The 24,009-nt window shown below is 54.0% G+C and overlaps 1 protein-coding gene across 2 annotated transcripts; it reads left to right on the top strand.

The window, feature by feature from the left end:
* The first annotated feature begins 1,525 nt into the window (after positions 1–1,525).
* On the top strand, positions 1,526–23,523 carry CHST1 (carbohydrate sulfotransferase 1). Of its 2 annotated transcripts, XM_074372126.1 has the most exons (4): positions 1,526–1,979; positions 14,578–14,699; positions 15,365–15,461; positions 16,671–23,523. In XM_074372126.1, exon 4 carries the CDS (start codon positions 16,713–16,715, stop codon positions 17,946–17,948), a length of 1,236 nt encoding a protein of 411 aa, XP_074228227.1. In that variant the 5' UTR covers positions 1,526–1,979; positions 14,578–14,699; positions 15,365–15,461; positions 16,671–16,712; the 3' UTR covers positions 17,949–23,523. The 2 variants fall into 2 exon arrangements, with proteins under 2 accessions (XP_074228227.1, XP_010962935.1); XM_010964633.3 differs by lacking the exon at positions 1,526–1,979 and having other exon boundaries at positions 2,696–14,699.
* The last annotated feature ends 486 nt before the right edge of the window (positions 23,524–24,009 follow it).

The following is a 24,009-nucleotide window of genomic DNA, read 5'->3' on the forward strand; positions in this document are numbered from 1 at the left end:
CCTGAGTCCCCTGGAGAAGCATAGAGGCCACATCCTCCTCTGGGTGAGTGAGTGAGTGAACATTCTTCCTGGCTACCTTGCACACCATCCAGCCAATAGCAGTAACAACACTGCCCAATTACTAAGCGCTGACCATGTGCCAGACACTGTGCTGAGTGCTTTGCATACATTTTACCATCTAGTGTTTTACAGCAGCCCCAAGAGGTGAAGACTGGTATCTTCATCTTCTGGAGGAAGAAACTGAGGTGCAAAGAGGCTGCATCACTCATGCAAATACATGGCAGGCTTGACCCAGGACCTGTGTCAACCACTCTGCAACACTGCCTGTGGATGGGTGGGGGTCCTTCAGTCCTGGGTGAGGAGGCTTCCTCAGGGTGCCTGATGTTTTCAAGTCATCCAGGGCTCTCTAACTCCTGTTCAGCTATAACTGGAAATCAGAGATTCGAGATGGGTGGAGATGGAGCTGACTGCCTTTCCTGGCCTGAGAAGAGAATTGCTTGGTCAGAGCTGAGGAGCCACAGGGGACCAGCCAGTGCAGTCACCTCCCCTCTACAGATGAGGAAACAGGCTTCCTTGGTGGCAGAGCTGGGATTCCCTGTGGTCCCCTGCAGCTCAGGGACCACTGATCTCATGATATTCTTTGCCTGTTTACCCTGCTTCTCCTCCACTTCACTCTGAGAGGTCAAGGGTCCATTTGTCTTGTCACCAATGAGTCCCTGGTGCCCATGCAGGCCAGGCCTGCGGGAGATGCGCAGTCAATATTTGTGCAAAGAATGAAGGATCGAGATCCTCAGCCTGCCGGCTGTGGGCTCTGCCGTCAGGTCTCCCCTACGTGAGGGCAGCAGTGGCTCCTGATTTCCACTTAGGAGCGCCAGCGTCCACTGTCTGGTAGGACGGGGCGGGGTGGAGGACTGGCCCGGAAGAGGGTCTGCCAGCAGATCCACCTTAGTGCTCCCCTAAGCCACCCCCTCGACCCTGTCCAAGAGGTACAAATGGAGCAGGCGTCTGAGAGGTAAAAGGGGTAGTGGGGGAGGGGGCCAGTGGGCTAGGGGAGTGTGTTGGGGTATTGGCACCAAAAGATGGTTGGCTCCTGTTCTGGGTTCTGGAGTCTCCGCGTTGGACTGGCTGGGGAAGGGGTTTAGGACAGCTGAGCCCGGGCGGGCTGGGGCTCCAGCCGGACTTCTGGAGAGGGGTACTCCAGTGGAAGACCCTCGGTGATCGGTACCGGGGGTGCGGTGGACGGTAAGGGAAGAGGTGACGGTGGGCAGCCTGCGCCCTCCTCCGCGGGTCTCCCCAAACCCAAGGAGTGGGTGTGGCTCCCCCCAGGGGATGGGGGCTTGGCACACGAGCCGGCCTGCGGAAGGGGTGTCCCAAGCACTGGTGGCTGGGGCGGCGCGGCAAGCGGGAACCTGCAGGGCGGCGCGGGGAGCGGGAGGGCGAGCGCTGGAGGGGTGGGGAAGAGCAGGGGGCGGGCGGCAGCTGAGGGGCGGGCGGCTTTGGGGAGGTGGAGCCGGGACCGCAGCGCCTGCCGCTCGCTGGCTCTGTAGCCACCGCCGCCGCCGCCGCTCAGGACTCGGGACGTAGGGCGGGCGGGCGCGCGGTGAGGCTCCGGCGCCTGCGGCTGCTGCTCTTCTCCGGCGCCCCGGGCTGCGGCGCTCGGGGTCCCGACCCCTGGCCCAGCGCCCCTGGGGCCCTCGCGCTCCCGTCCCTGGTCCCGCACCTTGCCCCGGAGGACGTTCTCCGCTGGCCGAGCCGTCCCGGGCTCGCGTCCCCGGGCCATGAAGAGGGGCCCGTGAGGGGCGCGCGGAGGCGGTGGAAGAAGAGGGAGGAGGGAGGAGGCCGAGGAGGAGGGCGCGGGAGGCGGAGGATGCCGCCGCCGCCGCCACCGCCGCCCGCCAGCCCCCGGCGAGCCTGACTCCAGACCCGAGGATGGAGCCGGCGCTGGGCGCTGCAGCGGCTCCCGGTGTGCCCCCGACCAGGTACCGGCCGGGCCCGGCGGGCCCCGGGGCGGGCGGGAGCGGACGCTCGCCGCAGCAGCGGGGAGGGGCGCGGGCGCGGTGGGAGACGCCCCTCGGCTCGGGGACAGTCGCTACCGGCGGTGCGGGGCGGGGGGAGGACAACAGCGTGCTAGGCGCAGGAAGGGGCTTCCCGGGCTGGCGGTGGGTGAGCGCCGCTATCACCCTAGTCCTCCCCGCCCCCATTCGAGGAGGGCAGCAAACTTGAGACGCGCGGCGGCCGCCAGGCGCCGGCTCCCCTCTGCTGCGGAACGCACTCGGGGTCTGCTCGGGGCTCATCGTCCCACAGCCTGCCCGGCTCAGGGCTGCTGAGGCGCCTGGAGACCATGAGGTCCCCACGCTTGCACCAACTTTCCAAACCAGAGCTGCACCCAGAGACAGGGGCTGCCCCCTGCTTCCTGCTCCCAGCCCCTGCTCCGCACCCGCACACGCACCCGCACCCGCACCAATCACTCTGCGATGAACTAGTCTCCGGGGGGCCGGGGCTGCCAGAAGGTGCCGACCACCCCCACTACACCCCCAGCCAGAACCACCTTCCTGCTCTTCTTTGGGTAGGACTCGGAGAGCAACCCCCCTCCGGCTCTGGGAACCCACAGTGGCCTTGGCCGAGAAGCTAGGGGTTAAAAGGTAAAATAAGCCCTGATGGTTATCTTAGGGTTGCACTTTGGCCTGATTTGTGATGCCATAGGGTACTCCCTTCCCTATCCTGTACCTGCCCCTTCCCAGGATTAGATTCCTCACCTCTGGTGCAGCTTTTCTCCTGATGGACTTAAACACTGCTCCTAAGCTGGAGGCTTCTAAGAAGGGCTGCCAGGAGTCCAGGTGCCAGAGGACCGGCATAGACATTTGACAGACAGGTGGAGGCAGGAGACAGGGAGCTGGGGTGTCCAGTCAATTGAGCCCAGCATCTTCCGGAGGGCTGACAGAGGCTGCAGGCAGAGGGGACTTGGGATTGGGGGCAGGAGGCAGGCACCCTGGCTGGGAAGGTAGCTGCTCTGGCCAGCCAGAGGAGCTGTAGGTGTAAGAAGCAAGCAGGTGGGGGCCGAGGTACCAATTACCTACTTTAAGGGTGCCTCAACCCCTTGAGGTGGGGCTGGCTGCCTCAGGCAGAGACCTTACCTGGGCAAGCAGTTCCCAGGCTCCAGTCTTTGGCTGCTGGGGACAATCACAGGCATCATCATGACCCTGTTTCTTTTTCAAAGTGCACTCACTGTCGTGACTCACACATTGGATTCACCAGGGAGGTATCAAGCCTCCAACCTATTCTCTTCCTCCCCTTCCTGGGTCTTCAGGGAGCTGCTGGGGAAAGGAGGAGGTGGATTTACCCTTGGGCCTTAGGCCCCCTGAGGGAGGCCAGGAGCCTGGCCCAGCAAACTTTCATTTCCCTGCTGCTATCCTGATCAGGGCAGGTGAGCCACCCTAGGCCAGGCCAGGATAGGGGGGGCAAGTGAAATGAAGTCTCTGCTGATGATCTCCCCCAACCCTGCCGAGGCTTTGAAATCATAGCAGCACCTCCCTCCTGGCACATACAGTTAACACCTAACCTCCTCATCTCAAAGCAGAAACATGTTTTCCCCTGAAAATCTAAATTTCCCTCTTTGCTGAGAATTGCAATGCTTTTTGTTAGAGGTTTCCTCTTTAGCATCTGAAGTCAACCTCCTCTTGCAAGACAGCTTCCCTCCTCCCTGGCCCCTCAGCCACCTTTGCAATGTGCAGGCCCCCATCAGGAGGGATGTCGATCCCCCTTACCTCCCTGCCCCCACCCACAGGGCCCTAGTTCCAGAGGAGGGGTGGTACAAATGGTGCTGATATGGGGTATGTGTGTACTGGCTGCACACACACGGAGTTGTACATCTGTGCTCCAATGAGCCTGCAGTGGGGCCCAGATGCTATGCTTTCGCGGGGGTCCAGGCTTGGGCCCCATTGAGTTCCCTTTGCTCACACCTCTGTTCCTCTCCCTTGCCCACTGTGGGTCTCTCTTTACTTTTCCAACTCACTCTGCATTGGTGCGGGGAGGGAGCATTTGATATTCATAATCTGGTTCAGAGAAGGTCCCGAAGCCCTGAGTCACTGTATGGTTTCCATGGAAACAGACTTGTGCGGAGGACTCAGTGTAGCGCGGTGCTGGTGGGGGAGAAGGGAAACATATAGTAAAACCAGGCTCCACAAGTGTGGCAAGAGTTGGACCAACTCCCTTCAAAGGGGCTAAGGAGAGTCTGGGCGAGGCTCTGGGGTCTTTATAGGAAGGGCTGTGTCTCTCCATTCATGGGGTCCTCCCCACCCCCACCAGGAGCCGCTGAGCTCCCCCTGTGGCTCTTGGCAGGTGGCTGCTTCTCCAGTGGGCTTTCTGACTAGGTGCCAAGACTCATGGTTGCCACTGTATGCCTTGGTTTCCTCCTCTGTGAAATGGAGGCAATAAGAGCACTTACCTACCTCACAGGGTTGTTGTCAAGGTCAAACTCGTTAATATGAAGAAGGCAGTCATAGTCATAGTCAGAACGCTGTCATAGTACATGTTCACTAAGTGTCATTATTATTAATGGCTGTTGGAAGGAACTCCCTGGGCAGTGCTTTCACTTGGATCCATCCTCTATACTCAATGGGTGGTCTTGACTTCTGGCAGGGCTGGCCTCCTCTTTGGAAGAGCCTCTCCAGCAGCGCCAGTACACCCCCAGCTGGGAACCAGTTATCCATTTCTTCCTCCCACAGAGCTCTTATTTAGGTTGCTGAGGGCTTGAGCGCCATGCTAGGACATCCTGGCTCCTGTTCAGACCCGACCTGTCTAGGAGCCTTGTGGGAACAAATCTTTCAAGTCCAGATGGTTGGGCAGCTTCCTGTCTCAGCCCCCTGGGGGTGGGGCCAGAGGTAGAGGGACAGGAGAGGTCCGACTCTGAGGATAGAGAAGGGACTGGACTGGGACAACTTTCCAATCCTGGAGAGGCTGGCTCGCCTGACTGGAGAAGCATCTCCCTCCTGATAATCTGCCAAAGAGGGAATAAGAACTCTCCAGAAAGATAACAGATGCTGGCCTCCTCATCCCTGCAGGTTAGAACCTCTGTTGCTGCAGTGTTCCTAGTATACCCTATGAATCTGGATAGGCTCAGGGCTGCAGCCCGAGCCACCAGCTGACGTGTTCCTGCCCAGTTGGCTGGGAGAGGGGTCTGCCCACTTCTGTTTACCCCAGCAGCACCTGCCTTGGCAGCATCAGGGCAGTGGCTTGAGGACATTCTGGGCACCAAGAATGGCTCAGCCAGTCTCCCTCACCCGCTCGTCTTTCTATTGCTGCTCTCCCCTCCCTGGCCTGCAGACACATCCTCCTCCTCTCTGTGTCACTGTTCCCCTCCTCCCTTCCCATAAGATGGCCTTTAGCTCCAAGTTCCCTAAAGGCACTCCCCGCATCAGTATCAGCTCTCAGAGCTGTGAAGCAGCTCTCCATATCTGTTTGCCCTTTCTTCTATTTTACAGATGGGAAAACTGAAATTCTTGGGGCTTGTCCATTAAAGCCATCACCCAAGCTAACTGTGGCTGCTCTCAGTACCATCCCAGCCCTGGGGATGCCCTTCCCTCTTCCCCGGCTCTCCAGGTAGCCCCAGACGCTGCTGCCCAGCCGCACCTCCTACCCTCCTCCATGCTGACAGTTCCCTGCCAAGGTTCTTCCCCCAGGTCTCTCTGGACCGCTTTGCTGTCCTCATTGGTGTTCACAGCACCTTCCAATTTAATATCCTCTGCAAATTTCATTAACGGACTGTTTACTCCCTCTCTCAGGATCATTAATGAAGATGTTGGATAAGATCTGACCCAACACCGGGTCTTGGCAGCCCTGCCCTGTCTCCAGACTCTGTACCTCAGCTCCTTACCCTTGGGCTTGCCTCCTCCACTCAGGACCCTTGGGACCTCCCCCCTCTGGCTTTCAGCCCCATGACAAGTGCTTAGGGCCAAGTCTGTTTGAATTAATTTTGTAAGATTACTTGAGGTGCTGTATCAAATGCTTTGCTAAAAATCAAGATATATTACCCTGCCTGTATTTCCTTCATCTACCAGTCTTGTAATTCTATCAAGAAAGCTATCAAGTTTGTCAGGCATGATTTGTTCTTTATAAATCCCCACAGTGCCGCGTGGGGCACAGAGTTCCCACGTTTTCTAAATGTTTAGAGATTCCCTGTTTGTATTTGCTCCTTGATTAGAGCTGGGAGGCTGTGGGCTGGGAGTTGCTGGGAACGCTCATCTCTTCCTCTGGGATGGAGATCACAGCACAGCCCTTCCCTTCTCCACGTCTCCACCGGGGGAAGCAAGTAGTTTAGCACCCACCGAGTCCCCGCAGTGCACTGGGGACCTCAAGCTGGGCACTGAGGGTAGGGCTGGTCAGAGGGCCTGGGATTCTGCTGGCAGATGAAGACGACAGACAGACAAGTCTGATGCTGACATTCCGAGGATATTGAGCTTTGTACCAAGCACTATGCTAGAAGTGTTATGTTTGAGATCTTGTTTAAGCCCCTCACCTGCCCTGGGAAGTAGGTGTGCTCTCTCCTCCCTGGGGACCTGGTAAGGCTGCCCAGGACCCAATGTATGGGTTTCACCCTCTGCTCTGTTGCTCCTAACCACTTAAGGTGTATACATGTAACTGGGGTGGTTCCCAACAAGGGTTCTAGGAGGTCAGAAAGGAAGGAAGGATAGTCTTTAGGGAGAAACTTGGACAGATGAGGACCTTGCTACATATGCACCTCACACACAACACCCCTTAGCCTCAGTCCATTTTATGCTGCCACCACTCAGCTGTGGGAACAAGTCACTTACCCTCTGTGAGCCTCTGTCTCTCACCTGTGAAATGGATCCTCGGTGAGCAGCGGCCATTATGTCTTCTGATGGAGGTCCCTGTCGACGTGGGGGCAGGGATACTAGTCTGACTGTCATGTTATCAGTGAGCAGCTCTCATCCAGGAGATGGAAGACTGATAGTTTGAACCACCTGGCACCCTTGGGACCAGCTGCGGGCTGGTGATAAGTTCTGGGCTTATGGAACAGGGGAGCCCCCTTTGGGCCTTTCCCATTCCAGCCCACTTCAGGCCAGGTGGTAATAAAGACATCCTTCGGTGTCCTCTTGGCTGCAGAGGATTTGGGCATCCCTGCGCTCATCGGCCATGAAACCACCCATTCCCACCTCTACTTGCGTAGCCAGACCTGGAGCCCTGGAATGGGGAGCAGAGTGTGTTTTGGTTACTGCCATCAGGTGGGATGCTGCACCCGGCTTCTCCATATACATTATTTCTTCTAATCCTTGGGATAACCTTCCTTCTGTCATTAAGCTGGGAGGGAGAAGCCCCTGAGAAGCGGTGAGATGGTACAAATGCATTTGGTGTCCAGGGGAACCAGGCAGGAGGGGCCATAGGCAGCTCACATCCATCCAGCTGACACTGCAGGGATCTGATCCTTAGATGTGGTCAGTAGGTGTTTGTTGGATGAACCCATGTCTGGGTCTGGGTGAATGCCAAGGTCAGGGTTGGCACCGGTATGTGTGAGGACCCTTGTGGCCACCTTGGCCCTGGCACTCCCTGCCCCTGCCCTTTAGTCTCCAGGTGCTGAGGGTGGCCTGGGGGCTTAAGCTGTGTGGTTAGGGCCAGGGCTGGGGCAGTTCTAGGATCTGAGCTTGAATCCTGGTCCCACTACAGACTAGCTGTGCACTTTGGGACCAGTTCCCTCATTTGCCTGAGCCTCACTGCTCCTCATCCATGAAAAATGGCAAGGGTACCTGCAGTCAGCACCCACTTGATGGGAGCCAGAATGGTGGTCACATCTGGAGGTCCACTCCTGCAGCCCCTTCTTCCTGTGTTATAGCCTCAAGGCTCAGGTGAGCCTCCCCCACACCCAGCCCGCCCTCCCTCATCCCCAGGGACCAGCTGGGCCTTCTGCAGGTGGCTTGAGACTGGAGACTTCAGGATTCAGGGACAGATGGCCCCCCTCTCAGCCTGTCCAGTGGCAGCTGCCTCTGCTTTAGCTCCTGTTGGCTGTTTCCCATCCTTGAAGCTGGGAGGATAGGCTGAAGCCCCAGTACCCAGGGGGCGGGGCCTTGGTACTATTCCGACTCTGGCTGTGGCTGCTGGGTGGGGGAAGGGAGGACAGGAAACTGGGGCTTTTCCGTCCAGTGCCGGTGCAGAAGGGTCCCGCCTACCATAGGCCAGGCTGTGGTAGGACCAGCCTGAGACAGGGAACCAGGCCCTTCTGACTCATCCCTCCCCCGTGAGGAGTCGGCACACTGGGGCCTCGTGCCAGGAGGTCAGTCACTCTCCCACTGCTGGGGAAAACTTTCCTCAGGTTGGGCCTGGACCCCGCTGATGGACTGGGCCCAGGGCAGGACTGTAGCTAGTCTCTGCAGCTGAACAACAAGCGTCTCCAACAACACAGATGGTGGGAGCTTTGTGGAGAAGTCTGTAGTGTCTGCTTTAACTTCCTTAAACATTTCCAGGCCACTATGGCCTGTCTGTAGGTTAGTGCGGTCCCTAAAAATCATGCTCACTATTCTTCTTAATGAGCGCTGTTCTGTGCCCAGCCCTGTGCTAAGCTTCATTGGCTTCCTGTCTCACAACCCAAGTATTTGAAAGAGTCTGTGATCATCTTTCTCATTTCATCGATAAGGACAACTGAGGCCTGCAGAGGTTAAGTGCCCTGCTCAAGGTCTCGTAGCTTTTAAAGCAGCAGCAGTGGAATTCACACCAGACCTGGCTGGCCCCACCACCCAGCCTGCTTCCTTGCACCCCTGTGGGTAACTTCTCAAGGAGGCCTGAGACACCATGTGTATCCCCAAGGTCATCAAGTGTGGATACTGGAGTGACCTGCTCTAGAGACACCAGGGCTTATAAGAGGCAGCCAAGCAGCTCTGCTGATGGTGTAAAGTTGGTGGACTGTCACTGTCTGGATGCTTGTCTTTGGAACCATGATTGTAAGAACTTACCCCCATTGGCGATGCCCAAAGGATGTACTGGTTCTGCCTGTGGGGGTCTGTGGATAGGCCACAGGGCCCAGGGACCCTAGAGTTTGTACACAAAAACCATGTTTGTGTTGATGCAGATTCTAGGAGAAGGACCGTAGACCTCACAGTGTTTCCAATTGAGGGAGCACCACCCCAAAGAGAAAGAAGCACTGGGGCCTCCAGTCTCCCCTGGGTGTCACCAGAACACAGAGGCTAAGATTGGACCCCATCAGATTGCCTCCCCTGCAAGGTTGCACAGGCTGAATTGCATGTTGACATACTGCTCATTTTGGAGGCTGTTCAAGGACACAGTCCTGTGAAACTCGTCCTTGGACTTGTTAGGTATGAGGTCTTAAGGACAGCCGTACATGCTCAGGGCTCTCCAGGAGACCTTTCAGGAGAAATCTTGTGCTGGATTAAATATCAGGAATAGCTGGGTATCTCTTGAGTAGATGCTTTCATCTTTATCTCACAGATCCTATGAAACATGTTAATGAAAGATTTCTCTTTTCCCATTGGCTGCCAGGTAGCTCTGACCTATATGTGTAGCCCAGAAGTGGCTTGGCTGTTGTACACTGACCTGGCTCCTAGTTCTTTCAGATTTTCACACCCTTGTTTTCCCCTTGCCTCATTTTCATCAACTCATTTTCCTTGGGAAGAAAAAACCTTGCTGTTTTATGTGTTTTAGCTTTAACTAAACAAACATCTATGGTAGACCAACGCTGGCTACCGCAGATGCAGGGATTAAGCATTTCCTTTCTGCAAGTTCCATCCCAGAGGCCTGTTTGCCAGCTCCTCCCCCACTGTCCAGTTCCCTCTGCCCCTTGCTCCAGTTCCTGGGACTGTACTGCCTTGGGGTCCCTCCATACTGGCTCCTGAGTCTGGTGAGAAATACAATATTCAGGTTTTATTCCTCTGCTCTTCCTATCTCCCCAGAGCTTGCTGAAAGGAGGAAAAAAGCAGAGAGGGAGAAAAAAGTGGAGAGAGGAGTCATTTCCCCAACTTGGACCTCAGCTGCTCCCTAAAGCCCCAGGCCCCCTTTTGAGGTCTTTCCCTTTTCAGCTCCTGCTTTGTCTCAGCAGCACCAGGTGACTGCTGTCCCCTATCTGAGCAAACCGAGACCAGTTCTGGCCGAAAGGTGGTGAATTTCAACCCTGGTGCTTGGGAATGGGGGAGGAGAGATCTGGCTGTCAGTGCCCTGGGGACAGAATAGGAGGCACAGTGAGATGCCAGTGCTGAGTTTCAGTGCCCCACCTGGTCATCAGTCGCCCCTCCAGTTCTTGCATGGGGTGGCTTCACTCTGTCCCCAAAGTCAATGAACTCAAACTGAATCAAAACACTCAGTATAAACTGTGCCTTGCTCCCACTCTAGTCTAGCTCCTCCCACCAGGCAGCTACAGTTAACCAGTTCAGTGCAAGATCTTCTGGTCCGTCATAAATATATTCAAATATTTATTTATATGTATACACACAGACAACCCCCCTTAAAAAAATGAGAAATGGCTACATAGCATTGCATGTGTGTTTTCTGGCTCAAGCTTTTTTACTTAATAATACATCTTGGATGATGGTTCCCCATCAGTACTTACACATCTATGGAGCCTTCTCTGATAGGGTCAGTTGAAAAGAAAATCCTAGGGTGGGGAAGGCTCATAATGAAGGGGTTAAGCCTCTAGGGAAGAGAAGGGATGCCCATGGGCAGGTTTTAGGAGGTCTAGGAACCTTCTAATTCTGTGCATAAAGTTGTGGGCACAAATGGATCTTTCCGGGAAGAGGGATTGTGTCTCTCCAAGGGGGTCTGTGACCCAGAAAAGATAAAGAGCCATAGCTCTGCGTTGCTTGGGATTTCATAGAGCAGGAGGCAGGGGCTAATGGTGCAGAGGACGGAGCCCCTTGGTTCTTGGGCTCCAGGGCAGCCACGGATCGGGATGGGGTGTGGGCAGGGATGCCAGCCCTATATCTTCTTAGCAGATGACTGGAGCTTTCCCACTCTGGAAGGAGGGTCCCCTGCCTGCAGCGAGGGTGGCCCTGACTCTGAGAGTGGAGTACTGGGCCTTCCAGGGATCAGAGAACCCCAGTGGTCAGAACTGGGAGGCTCTTAGCATCGTTGGATCTGTGGAAAAACCGAGGCACAAAGAGGCTAGGGGGTGAGTCCAAGGTCATCCAGCCAGGGAAATGCAGAGCCTGTGGGCTGCTCCTGCCTGTGACATTCAGTTCAGAGTTCCTTCCCCTGCCAGAGCGGAATGAGGCCAGGAAGCAGAGGCCCTTCAGACGATATAAAGCTGCCTGTTGCTGCTTGCCTCTTGGTCTGTGGGTGAAGAAGAGAGGGTGTAGAGAGCAGAGCCCGCAGGCTGGGCCGGGTGTATCTTCATCACACTTCACTACCTCCTGCAACATCCCCTCCTGCTGCCTGCATCCTCACATCAGGCTGCAGCCAACCAGCCAGGAATTCTGAACACAATAAAGACGTGGTGCTAAGAGGCTGCGCTACAGGATGTGGCCACTAGAGGGAAGCAGGAAAGCCACTGCGGTGGCTCTGCCTGAGAAAGCTCCCAGGGCTGGGAGAGGAGGGAGGAAGGAAGGGGCCGTGGGCCGTGGGCAGAGGCCTGCCTGGCAGAGGTCAGGGCACAGCAGTCAGGGAGAGTGTCTGCTTCCCTGTCAGTCAGTTATCATTTGTTCTGAGGGGCTTCCCTGAGGAAAAGGCAAGCAAGACATTTAATGATTATAATAGTAACACATTTATTGAGTGCTTACTTTATGCTAGGCACCATATTAACTAATTAATCCTCACAACAGGCTTTTGAAAATTATCCCCATTTTGAAGGTGAGAAAACAGAGGCCCAGAGAGACTGAGAAATCTGATCATGAATAGAGCTGGTGCCAGAGCCGATGTCCCAAACACAAGGCTGTGCTCTGTTATATGCCTGGCATGGACTAAATGCTTTAAGTCCTTTAACTCTTACAGCCACTACTACGGTTATACCTACTTTGTGGGTGGGGAAACTGAGGCTCAGAGACAACTGATGAGTCGCCCAGGTCCGTGCACCTGCTAAGTGACAGATCTAGGTGGGTGTGGTTTCATGGCTTGAGCTCTTAGCTGTGAATTATAATTTTCCCAAATGGAGGTGTTTTCCATGCCCCCTATGCCCTAATCTGAAGATGGCTGACACTGAAATCTGAGCTTTCTTTTGGGAATGGGCAAGATCCCTGCCTCCCAAAAGAACTTACAGATTCTGGGCTCCTGTGTCAAAGGTTTGCCTGGATTTTGGTTAACCAGAGATGGAGGGAAGGCATACCAGAGGCTGTGAGAAGCCCAGGGAGGGGCGCTGGGGCTCGCAGCCCAGCTCGGAGGTTAAGGGTATCGAGGAGTCCCTTGCAGTGGCCAAAGCTCCCCTGGGAACAAAGGGGCCTAGCCTCAAGGCCTCTGGTTTCCAGGGCAGATGCCTCCAGCATACCAAGGACCCTTGGCCGGCCCTGGGCCCGGATCTGCCAGGCTGGCAGGAGAGTACGGGCATTTCTAGGAGCGCCTGACTTCCTCCATTTTCCAGTTCCCATGCCCTGACTCTGCCCTCCTGGAGGGACAGGGGGATGGCCTGTGGCTGGGCCTTCATACACATTCCCCTCCTGTGTGTCCAGGCTGTACCTTGTGAATCTGAGTCCTACTTTCTTAGGGATTTATAACACTGAGATGCTTTAGTTACTTATGATTTATTGGCAAAGACAGCAGCTTCCAATCCTGGCCTTACATTTCTTTGGGTAGGGGTAGGGAGGGGACGTGGGGGGAAGAAACTGAAATGGTCTCCTCCATGAAAGATGCTCCTCTTTAAAGAAAACCTTGGATGAATTTGGCTTTTGGAACTGGAATCCTAGAGTTGAGTGAAAACTCTTTAAGGCTTGTTTCCTGTCTTGGTGGGGACCAAAGGGTGTTGAATGGAGTGGAAGAAGGAGTGGGTCAGGGCGGAGGATTGTGCATGGGCTTTAGAACATACCACCTGGGCTGGAATCCGCTCTACCCCTTACTAGGGGTGTGAGCTTGTGAAACCTCAGTTTCCTAATCTCTAAAATGGGGCTATGAACTCATAGGATTGGCGTGAGGACTAAATGAGCAGATGCTTGTGAAGGGAGCATCTGCCTGGGAGGAACATCTTGGATGCCCTGTAAGTGCTTGTCTTCTTTCATTTTATTTAACCCGTAGGGCCCAGAACAATGGCTGGTTCACGCTAGATAACTAACAGACGCTTGTGAATAAATACAAAGGAAGTACAGCCAAATGAAACCGCATCACAACTGAAGTATGGGCCCCCCTAAATAGCTTAAAAATATTACCTTGCACTAATACTGATGGCTTTTCCCTATCTGTTCTCTAAAGGCATTCATGTTTGTCTTGGGACCCTTGGGTAGGGCGGGCCTGCACTTGGCAAAGGAGTCACATTTAATGCAGTGAAGCTGTTCTCTCTGGGTACCTCATGGAACCCTGCTGATGGAGATGGCATCTTCTTCTGCCATGGGGTGAGGCAGAGGTGGGATGGGATGTGGTCAGCACTCTGGTTTTCCTCTGATCACATTGGAAGTTCCCAGGAATCTTGACTCTGCCTTTCCCCTATTTACTGCCACCTGGTGATGTGGTACTGGGTACCACGTGGAGTTCCATACTTAAAACAGGACTCCTGGGCCCCAGAGCCTCAGCTGGCGCACTGCTATCTCAGCCCAGCCTTGGTGCCCCTCCCCAAGCTTCAGCATGTCTCTTCCCCACTAACCTGATGGTGCAAGGGCCACAGCATTGGCCTGAGTCTGACCCAGAGGGATTCGAGTCTCTGCTACTTCATACTTGACCGTGCTTGTTTACTTAGTCTTTGCGCCTTCGTTTCATCATCTCAGCAATGGGAGTGAGGACCCCGGCCTTCCAGAGGGGGCTGTAAGGAATAACGCAGTGTGCAGGGTTGGGTGAGTGCACTGAGCCAGGCAGTGCTGCAGGTTTGTGAACTGAGGACCCACTTGCCTCGCCCCCAAAGGAGTCGTGCCAAGTAGCAGGATGTGGGAAGAATATTCACAAAGCACCAGAGTTCATCCCACCAGCCATGAGCCAGTAGATCAATCAGACCAGACAGCAAAGGGAAGACACATGCTCTGTCTCAGAAACCATTTGAACGTCCCCATCTAATGCCCAGTTCCTCTCACGACAATTCACAAAGGAGCCAGGGACGTTAATTGAATGCATGTTTGCAGGCCAAGTCCGGGTAAGCTGGAGGAACGGTCAGTCATGTCTGTCATGTCTCCGTAGAGGGAGGGAGCAGGGGCTCCGGTGAACCTGCTGGGTGGGGACTAAGCCAGGTGCATTAGTTCAGGCAGCTTTCTCCGCATCTCTGTACCCCGGCTTTCTCGCCTGGTTGATGGAGACAATCCTGGTTTCCATGTAAAGTTCTTGCAAGGAATTAATGAGCTCGCACTGGTAAAGGGTTTAACACTTAATAATACTGAATATGTATTCAGTAGACGCCTCCCAAGATAGCGCTGTGCAATCTTGGTGTTTTAACCTAGAATCTGCAAAGAGCATCAAGGTCAGAAATCCGCCCTGGTCCACTTTTGCTTTGAATTTCAGGTAGCTGTTCTCCTCTCTCCACGTGCTTGGAAGGAGACCTCACTTCCTGGCTGTCCCTTCCTCGCGGTCCTCAGTGTGCGGGCTGTCTTGACTGAGCTGCCATTTCCACCTGGAGGTCTGGGGTGAGTCCCTCACCCTTGCTGACTTCCGCTAAACCCCTTCTTGGGGAATCACTGAATGAGTTGAATTTTAGAGTCAGAATGCTCTGTTGATTATAAATGTAGAACCTATCTGGAGTGTGCCCTGGCCCCCTTTTCTGGGATAACTTGGACTCTGTTCTATTGTTGGGCACTATGCACTGTGTCTGGTTGGGTCAGTCTGTCAGCAAAGCTGAACAGAGCTAGCCAGGCTTAGGGGTGTTTGTGGCCAGTGGATTTCTTTGCAGCTCCCTTGGGTAGCAGCTGGGAGGAATGACTCCCTGGGGTGGTTGCCTTTGTGAGGCACCAACTCTCAGTCAGCTGGGCATGCAAGCTCGCCAGCTTCCTGCCCACTGAGGCCTGGTGTGAGCACAGGGACAGTGGCTTGCTAGGAGGGTATGGGTAGGGGGTGGAAGAGGTGGGTGAAGGGGGTGGGATGCAGCCCAGGACCCAGAGGGCAGGACCCATAGGGGATCAGAGATGGCACTGGGTTATCTGGAGCCCTGATTCAGTGAGAGATCTGGGAGAGCTGGCAGGCCCTCCATTGCTCAGGCCTGGGGAGCAGGCTGTTGGGCACAGGACACAGAGGAGAAGGGGTGGGGAGGCTCTGGGAGACCCCACTTCAGAGCCTCCTCTCTGTCTCCTGGCAGTCTGCTGGCCACAGGGCTGCTCTCCAGGCTGTGACTGCTGACTTGGCCAGGAGACCTGGCAGCTGTGGACTCCCCAGCTTGGAACAGCCTCTCTTTGGTAAGTATTGGTGCTCTCCCTGCATTCACCCTTGGAGTACCCCCGGGCCTCCCCCAGGGCTGCTAGCTGAGCTGGCCTCTTTTGGGAGTGACTTTCAGATGCTCAGGTTGGCTCCTGGCCTGGGACCTCTGGCACGCCCTCCCCATCCCCCACACTTTCTCCCTTCCTTGAGATGCCCCTTCTTTTTCATCCCTTCCTCTTCTCTCTGCCCCACCTGGGTTCTCTGGGGCCATTGCTGGATCAGTGTGGTCCCTGAGCTCACCTTATGGGCAGAAGGGGGTGAGGGCCTAAGGGTGGAGGCACCTGAGGTCTGGCTGGGGATGGGGGTAGCTGGAGGAGCTGGTTCACTCTTCTGACATGGGGGTCATTTTCCCCAGGGCCTGGACCCCTCCCCGAGGGGCCAGGAGCAAATTCTGGAGGGTGCTGGAGCCTGGAAAGGGATGCTTCTCAGCAGCCCCCAGACCCTATCTCTGCTCTGAGCCAGTTGACTCTTAGAGACTCTGTGAGCCCAAAGAGTCCTCATCTGGAAGCTGGTGGCCTGCATCTGTAAATTGGGGGAGGGGGGTCGTACATCTTGACATAGTTATCCATCTTTCCCGGCCCAGTGGGCAAGGGTGAGCAGAGGCTGGCAGCCCACCAACTCATGGTGTACAGGGCTTATTTTCTGCACAGGGGCTGGAGTTAGGAAGCAGCATCTGAATGGACTCTTCTTCCTCCTGGGGGTGGGCAGGAGCTGGAGGAAAGATGGACCACATGGGGAACTGGGTGCCAGCTCACGGGGGTAGAAAAAGATGCAGGTGGGCCCAGGAGATGCTGGCAGGGGGTGATAGACAGTGACGAGGGATGGCTTAAGGTGGGAACTGGTCATTCCCTAAATGCGGGAGTTGGGGGAGTTAAGTTCTTGCACAGTCAGGCCCCACTCAGGACTCAGTTCATGACTGGAGGACCCTGAATTCTGGAGGTTAAACCCCAGGGTACAGGGATGAGTTCGTTTAGTCCCCAGTAGCCCCTAGGAGTCCCTAGAAAATAGTACAGTCTACCACAAGAATCATTTTGTCCTTGGTGCATGGGTGGGCATTGGGGCACGGAGCTGGGGGTACTTCCCCCAGCCAGCTGGGGACCACCTCCTCCAAGGGAGCAAGCCAGTGCCCTGGCTGTGTCAGGCACAGAGTCTGGCTGCTCCGTGATGGCTGCCACCTTTGCTTACAGACCTCACATGGTGGAGAAGCAGCCCCATGAAGGTGCCCAGCCATGCAATGTTCCTGGAAGGCCGTCCTCCTCCTTGCCCTGGCCTCCATCGCCATCCAGTACACGGCCATCCGCACCTTCACGGCCAAGTCCTTCCACACCTGCCCTGGGCTGGCCGAGGCCGGGCTGGCGGAGCGGCTGTGCGAGGAGGGCCCCACCTTCGCCTATAACCTCTCCCGCAAGACCCACATCCTCATCCTGGCCACCACGCGCAGTGGCTCCTCCTTCGTGGGCCAGCTCTTTAACCAGCACCTGGACGTCTTCTACCTGTTTGAGCCCCTCTACCACGTCCAGAACACGCTCATCCCCCGCTTCACCCAGGGCAAGAGCCCCGCGGACCGGCGGGTCATGCTGGGCGCCAGCCGTGACCTCCTGAGAAGCCTCTACGACTGTGACCTCTACTTCCTGGAGAACTACATCAAGCCTCCGCCCGTCAACCACACCACCGACAGGATCTTCCGCCGTGGGGCCAGCCGGGTACTGTGCTCTCGCCCCGTGTGCGACCCTCCGGGCTCCGCGGATCTGGTCCTGGAGGAGGGGGACTGCGTGCGCAAGTGCGGTCTGCTGAACTTGACGGTGGCCGCGGAGGCCTGTCGGGAGCGCAACCACGTGGCCATCAAGACAGTGCGGGTACCTGAGGTTAACGACTTGCGGGCCCTGGTTGAAGACCCCCGGTTAAACCTCAAGGTCATCCAGCTGGTCCGAGACCCGCGTGGCATCCTGGCTTCCCGCAGCGAGACCTTCCGCGACACGTACCGGCTCTGGCGGCTGTGGTACGGCACCGGGAGGAAGCCCTACAACCTGGACGTGACGCAGCTGACCACGGTGTGCGAGGACTTCTCCAACTCCGTGTCCACCGGCCTTATGCGCCCGCCGTGGCTCAAGGGCAAGTACATGTTGGTGCGCTACGAGGACCTGGCCAGGAACCCCATGAAGAAGACCGAGGAGATCTACGGTTTCCTGGGCATCCCCCTGGACAGCCACGTGGCGCGCTGGATCCAGAACAACACGCAGGGAGACCCCACCTTGGGCAAGCACAAATACGGCACCGTGCGAAACTCGGCGGCCACAGCCGAGAAGTGGCGCTTCCGCCTCTCCTATGACATCGTGGCCTTTGCTCAGAACGCCTGTCAGCGGGTGCTGGCGCAGCTGGGCTATAAGATGGCCACCTCGGAGGAGGAGCTCAAGAACCCCTCCATCAGCCTGGTGGAGGAGCGGGACTTCCGCCCTTTCTCGTGACGAGGGCTTCGTGGGTGGGGGCGAAGGGCACATGGTGTCGGTTTTGATAAAATGGACCGTTTTTAACTGTTGCCTTATTTCCCCTTCACTCTCCCACCCGGTCTTTGTGTCCTACCTGCCCCCCTCCCCTCTTCTGCCTCTCTTTGTCTCTGAAATTTGCACTACGTCTTGGACAGGAATCACTGGGGGCAGAGGGGACGTGAAGTGGGGTCCAGCCCCCACCCCACCCCATTCAGACATGCTGATGTTGGGTCTCTGGTGGACGGTGACAATGTTTACAAGCACCACACTTCTACATTCACATACGCACACACACACACACACACAGGCGCCCACGAGGAGAGATACCCCAAACCACACAACTTCTGAAGCATTTTGAATGGGCGAGTGGTCAGGGTATGGTAGTTTTTGCACTGTCTTACTGCTACAAGGTAAGAGGTTAAAATCAAAAAGGCCACCTCTCTCTAATTTGTGTCTATCCCTCCCCATCCTGCTTCAGTTCCCAATGCCTACTGCTCCCTTTGGAGCAGAGAAACTGCCCCCTCCTGCCTGCCCTTGCCTGCCGGTGAGCAGGTTTTTACTGTGAGGTGAATGTGGACCTTGTTTATTTTTTCCAGTCAGTGGCAATGCCATTTGTCTGTCTGTCTCTGAGTTTTGTGGCTGCCCCGGACCAGTGATGGCTGATAAATGTTATGGGTTTCTGATCGATCTTGGGGTCCATCTGTGATATTTCTCTGTGCCAAAAAGAAAAAGAAAAAGAGTGGTTCAGTTTGCTAATGAACATTGAAATGCTTTATCTGTGTTTTCTGTAAATAAAAGAGTGCTGTAATGTCTGGGTGTGATTGTGGGACATTCTGAATGGGCAAGAAACATCTAGACCCCACCAAGGTGTTTCTGGCTTTGGAAGAGGAGAGAGAAGGAGATGGAGGTGGGAATTCAGTGACCAGTCTCTGGCTTTCAGAACTCATGTCACTCTCATCAACCTCAACACAGAGTTCAGGGTTTCATTTCCCCTCAATCAGTTGAGACCAAGCACCTTACAGCCAGGGGTGACCTTCAGAATATTTACCAAGTAGTATGATTTGCTTGGTAATCCTGATGAGGTCCTGGTCACCTTTTTCTGTGCCAGATATTACCCCTTTAACTGCTGGACCTGGGGCCAGGATAGCCAGGGAGGGGGACTATTCAAGGTGTGGGTTGGCTCAGGACAGTGGTCTGGAAGCATTTCAGTATTTTAACAGCTAGTGCTGGCGTACTGGGGTCTACACTGGGGGAACATCAACCTTGCTTACTTCCCTTCCCATCCTTGGCAATCTAGCAGCTTCCTCCAAGCAGCTTCCTCAGCTCTTATTCCAAGAAAACAGCTGTACCCTGGGGTGGAGTTCACAGTTTTGTTGTCCTGAGACAATGAGAGTGTCTGGGATTAGGCAGCCCCAGTGGTTCTGGGCTTCCTGAGGAAACCAAGTCCTGGGTCGTATTACATGATTCAGCGGCTAGAGCAAACACCATAGATAATAGTAGTTTCATCAAGAAAGGCCATTTAACGGTGTGTGCAGGCTGGTCAGAACTGTCATAGTGGCTCCCAGGCTGTATGCCCAGATATTAGGGGACTTGGCTCCTTCCATGTTGTTTGCACCCTATTGTCCTAAGGTGTTACTTTTGGCTTTATGGTCCAAGATGTCTCACCAGGCAGTGGGAAGGAGAGAAAAACAAGAAAGGACACACTTCTGCTATTTGTGAGCAACCCCCCCCAAAATTATAGATATCACTTTCATTCATGCCTCATTGGCTGGAACCTGGTCACATGGCTATATTTAGCTGCAAGGGAGGCTGGGAAATGTAGTCTTTTATTTGGGTGGCCATGACTATTAAAGTGGCCAATAGTCAAAGGCTTATCTTCCTGGACTTCAGGTTTCTTTTCTACAAAAGGAAGACAGATTTACGTCCTCATACTTCAAGACCAGGAAGCTGGCTTGGAGAAGTCCCTGTCAGGACTGGTGGGTGCAGCCTGGAGCTTTCAGTGCCCTCTTTGCACCTCTGGTTCACAGGCGCTTCTTCACAGGTGCTTCTTCTCCAGCCTGTGGTGAGGAAGCCAGCGTGTAAGTTGGCATCAGTGCCCAGATAATCAGTGCCTTGCTCTTGGCCAGTTGGTTCTAGCACCTAGAGAAGGCCTGCTCCAAAGGAGGCCATGGCTGGCTGGTTCTTTTCCTGTTACAGTAAATGATGTTGTGGTGCTTATGTCCCAAAGAGCTCCCTTGTCTTTGCTATTTGACTGCCCTGCTTTGATTATTCCAGAGCCTGGAAGCTTCTATTCTGTGGATGTGTGGCTTCGTGCTGGAACCATGAAACACTGGAGTTTCCGGGCTACTTAGAAAGAACCCCTCCCCTTGACTCTTATGGCAAAAGACTTTAATAATGTTGCTGGGGCTTTCAGAGAAAGCCCTTTTTAGTGATGGAATCATTCATTCATTCATTCAAGTATTGCTGACTCTTCTATATACAGGCCCCAGGGTTATGGGTATTCCTTCAAGAAAGGCAGTCTAGTGGGAGACAAACAAGTAAATAGATGATTACAATGTGGGCGAAGCACTGTCCCCACAGGTGTATGCTGCACAGGCAGGGCTGGGCCCCACACTCACTTGGTCCTAGAAACCACAAGGCCACATAATGGGTCACAGGCTTAGTCCCTCAGTGTCATGGTCTCATTCAATATGTCTGTTCTTGGGGCTTAGAGAAATCATGGAGGGCTTCTCTGAGGTGGTAGTGGCTGAATTGAGAGTCTTGGGAACTGGTCCTATGGAGGGGGTGAGAAGATGATTCTGAGGTGAGGGAGAAGCAGGTGCAAAGAGACATTGGCAGGAAGGTATGAAGCATTTATAGCTGTGTAGGCTGCGGGCAGGGATGTGTGGGGCAGACCATGCATGTGTCCTGCTCTCAGCTTCTCAAGCTTGGAAGAGCCATATTACAAGGTCACCCAGGGTAGTTCAGCCTTCAGGGGATTTATTTATGATGACCAAAGCCACATGACAGAGAATATCAGAAACCAAAGGGTTGGCCTGCTTTCAGAGTAAAGAGCAAGTTCTTAGGGTGCTCTTGGAGGCCCCTTCACATTTCACTCTCTAGTCTTTGTGATTTCTTTTAATTCCTTGAACACACTGGGATAGATTATTGTGGTTACAGTCCCCAATTCATTTACACCTCCCTGAAACCACACCCTTGGGTAATGCCCTCCCTCCCACACTGATCTGAGCTGATCCATGTGCCTTGCTTTGGCCAGTGGGACAATAGTCAATGTGATGGATACTGAGGCATGAAAAGTACCTGAACTTTGAAGCTTGTCCTTTTCTGCTGTCTTTGGAAGCCTTTAACTGCCATGTGAAGGATGCCTAGGGTAGCTTGCTAGAAAATGACAGACCATGGGGTAAAGAACCAAAGAGCCCCAGCCAATGGTCCATCAATTCCTCACTGACTTGGCAACTGATGCAGGAGCCCAAGTGAACCCCAGTCAAGGTCAGTACACAATCTGACCTAGATTGTTAGAACTTCCTAGCTGAACTCAGCCAAATTTCTGACCTACAAATCTGATGGTTAAAAAAGTGGTTGTGGTTTTAAGCCACTAAATTTTGGATGACTTGTTATGCAGCAGAAGCTAACCAATACACACAGCACTCTGTCTCATTGCAGGGTCTTTGCCTCAATCATTCCTCATGCCTGGATTACGCTTCTCCCCCTCTTTACCTATTTAATGTCCATTTATTCTCTGGATCTCAGCTTCATTATCAACAAATACTTCATTGGTTTTGTCAGATTAGTTCAGTTATCCTGATCATAGGCTCTTATATAACTGATTGTGTATCATATATCCTGATTATAGGCCCTTAGGCACCAAGCACCTCTCTTTTACAGTGTTCACCACAGTTATAATCACACTTTTTATTACAGGACCTGGCATGCAATAGCGTCCAATAAACATTGGTTGCATGAATAAAACAGATACTTCCTATCTAATAAAAGAACTTACTTGTCTTGGGCCTTCACTAGGGGTTGGGCAAGGCCTTTTAGGGATTTGAATGAGAATGGAGGCAGCTAATGCCCTCCCAGCCTGTTTCTCACAAGTTATTGGTGGGGCGGGGTTGGGACGGGGGTGGGGGGTGGGGGGGTAGGGTGTTGAGCTAGGTTTTGTTCCAAGAATCCACATCACCCCCTTGTAGTCAATTCTTTCTAACTCTGCACACCGACACTGACTCTCCCACTTCTTTGTCGCGGTGCCATCACCTGTTTTGCCACTTGTTACTATTTCCAAGGTTAATGCTCCGAAGGAGAATAAGAGTGAACAGACACGTATACAGAATTTTACAGTTTACAAAGCACTCTTCCCCCTCCTATTAGTCACACCTCGCCAGCGGCTGTTTCCTGATGACACAGGGGCACCTTTTTCTAGCCAGGAAATGGTGGTCAGAGCACCACGTCAGCAGGGCAGGCCCCACCCCCACCTCTTCTGTGTGTAGCGCCTTGATGGCTTAGATCCTAAGGACTAACTTCCTGGTCTCACCCCCATACTCAGGGCCCCTCTCACCCACAGCTCTAGGGGCCATGGGCTGTCAATTTTTTTCATCACAGACTTCCTCTGTTTGTGTGTTCCCCACCTGCTCACCCTTGTTGCTTTCCTTGCAACAGCAGACACTCTGGCCTCCCCCATCCACTTCCCCGGAGCTCTGCGGAGCTCGCTGGGCACCACTTCCTAGCATTCCAAACGGTATTGTTCAGAAGCAACCTGCCATTCCTGACTTATCCCTCCCTGGGGAAGAATTTCTCCCTGCTCGAATGCCTTTCCTGGTTGGGAAGGAAAAGATGTGAAACCCCTTCACAGACCCATTGAGAAAACATACAGGCCGGGAAACAGGTTGGAACGAAGTCCCCACAGGCAGGTAACCAAGGTTTGGATGCACCAAGGGGTAAAGCGGCAGCCATGGACTGAGTGGTCACTGGGGTGGGCTGTGTGTGTGTGTGTGTGTGTGTGTGTGTGTGTGTGTGCGCCACCCAAACCTCCAATCTACTTACCCTGCCTCCCTCTCGTTGCACTTTCTGCTTCTTGAGTTGTCACCTGCTGATGACTTGTAATTGCAAGAAGTCCTATTCATCTTGGGAACTTTTGTGATAAAATGCTTGATTTTTGGTTCCAGTCACATCTTTGGCACTGCTTGCTGTGTGATCTAGCGCCCATCCCTTAATCTTTCTCAGCTTCCATGTTCTTATCTGTACAGAGAACAACCTTATGATACCTGCCTCAGAGGGCTTCTCTGAAGATTGCATAAGGTAATGCATGTAAGTGCTGAGTGCCACACTTGGTGTATAGGGAGTGCTCAGTGAATGCTAGCCATTATCATCCTCATCACCATCATCATTATCATCACCATCATCATTGTACCCACTGTTCCTAGCAGGGTGCCTGGAATATGGCAGCTGCTCAATGAATATTTGTTGAATGAATACTTTTGTATGTGTGTGTGAGCTCTTCTAATTTGAACTGCTACCAATGTACAAAGTTACACCTGAATAAAATGGCAAAATGGCACAGGAGCCTATGCGGTCTCTTTATCAGCCAAGGCCTAGACCCGAGGGCTAACTAAGGGGAGAGACGAGCTAGAAATGCCTGAAGAATGGCTGCTAAGCATAGGGACAAGCTGGCTGACCCATAGGATGGTACCTGTAGGCTTCAGGTAAACCTCAGGAGTAGAAGAAGTAGAAGTTGGCTGAGTTGACCTGCCATCTTCTGGCCAATTTCCCAAGATTGTCTAACTTCCTGGCTGCCTGGGGTGGCCCCACATCAGCTGCTCAGCTGCTACATCTAAGTCAGATGGACTTGACCTTTCTGTCCTCTTTAAGGCACCTGCATCTGTGCTCCTTTTCAATTCATGAAGGACAGTTTTTAGCATGGGGGCCCAAATGTCTTCTTCCTCTTGAAGGCCAAGGGAAGCCCAATGTCTCCTACAGTGAAGGATGTAGAGGTTTCTTAAGCCTGAATCTTAGAGCTTCCTGGAGTGGGTCTGGGAACAACCAG

This window comes from Camelus bactrianus, chromosome 10 (genome assembly GCF_048773025.1).
Source record: "Camelus bactrianus isolate YW-2024 breed Bactrian camel chromosome 10, ASM4877302v1, whole genome shotgun sequence".
NCBI classification, from domain to species: domain Eukaryota; kingdom Metazoa; phylum Chordata; class Mammalia; order Artiodactyla; family Camelidae; genus Camelus; species Camelus bactrianus.

Coding starts and splice junctions, on each gene's coding strand:
- CHST1 (XM_074372126.1), top strand. CDS start 16,713: ATGCAATGTTCCTGGAAGGCCGTCCTCCTCCTTGCCCTGGCCTCCATC.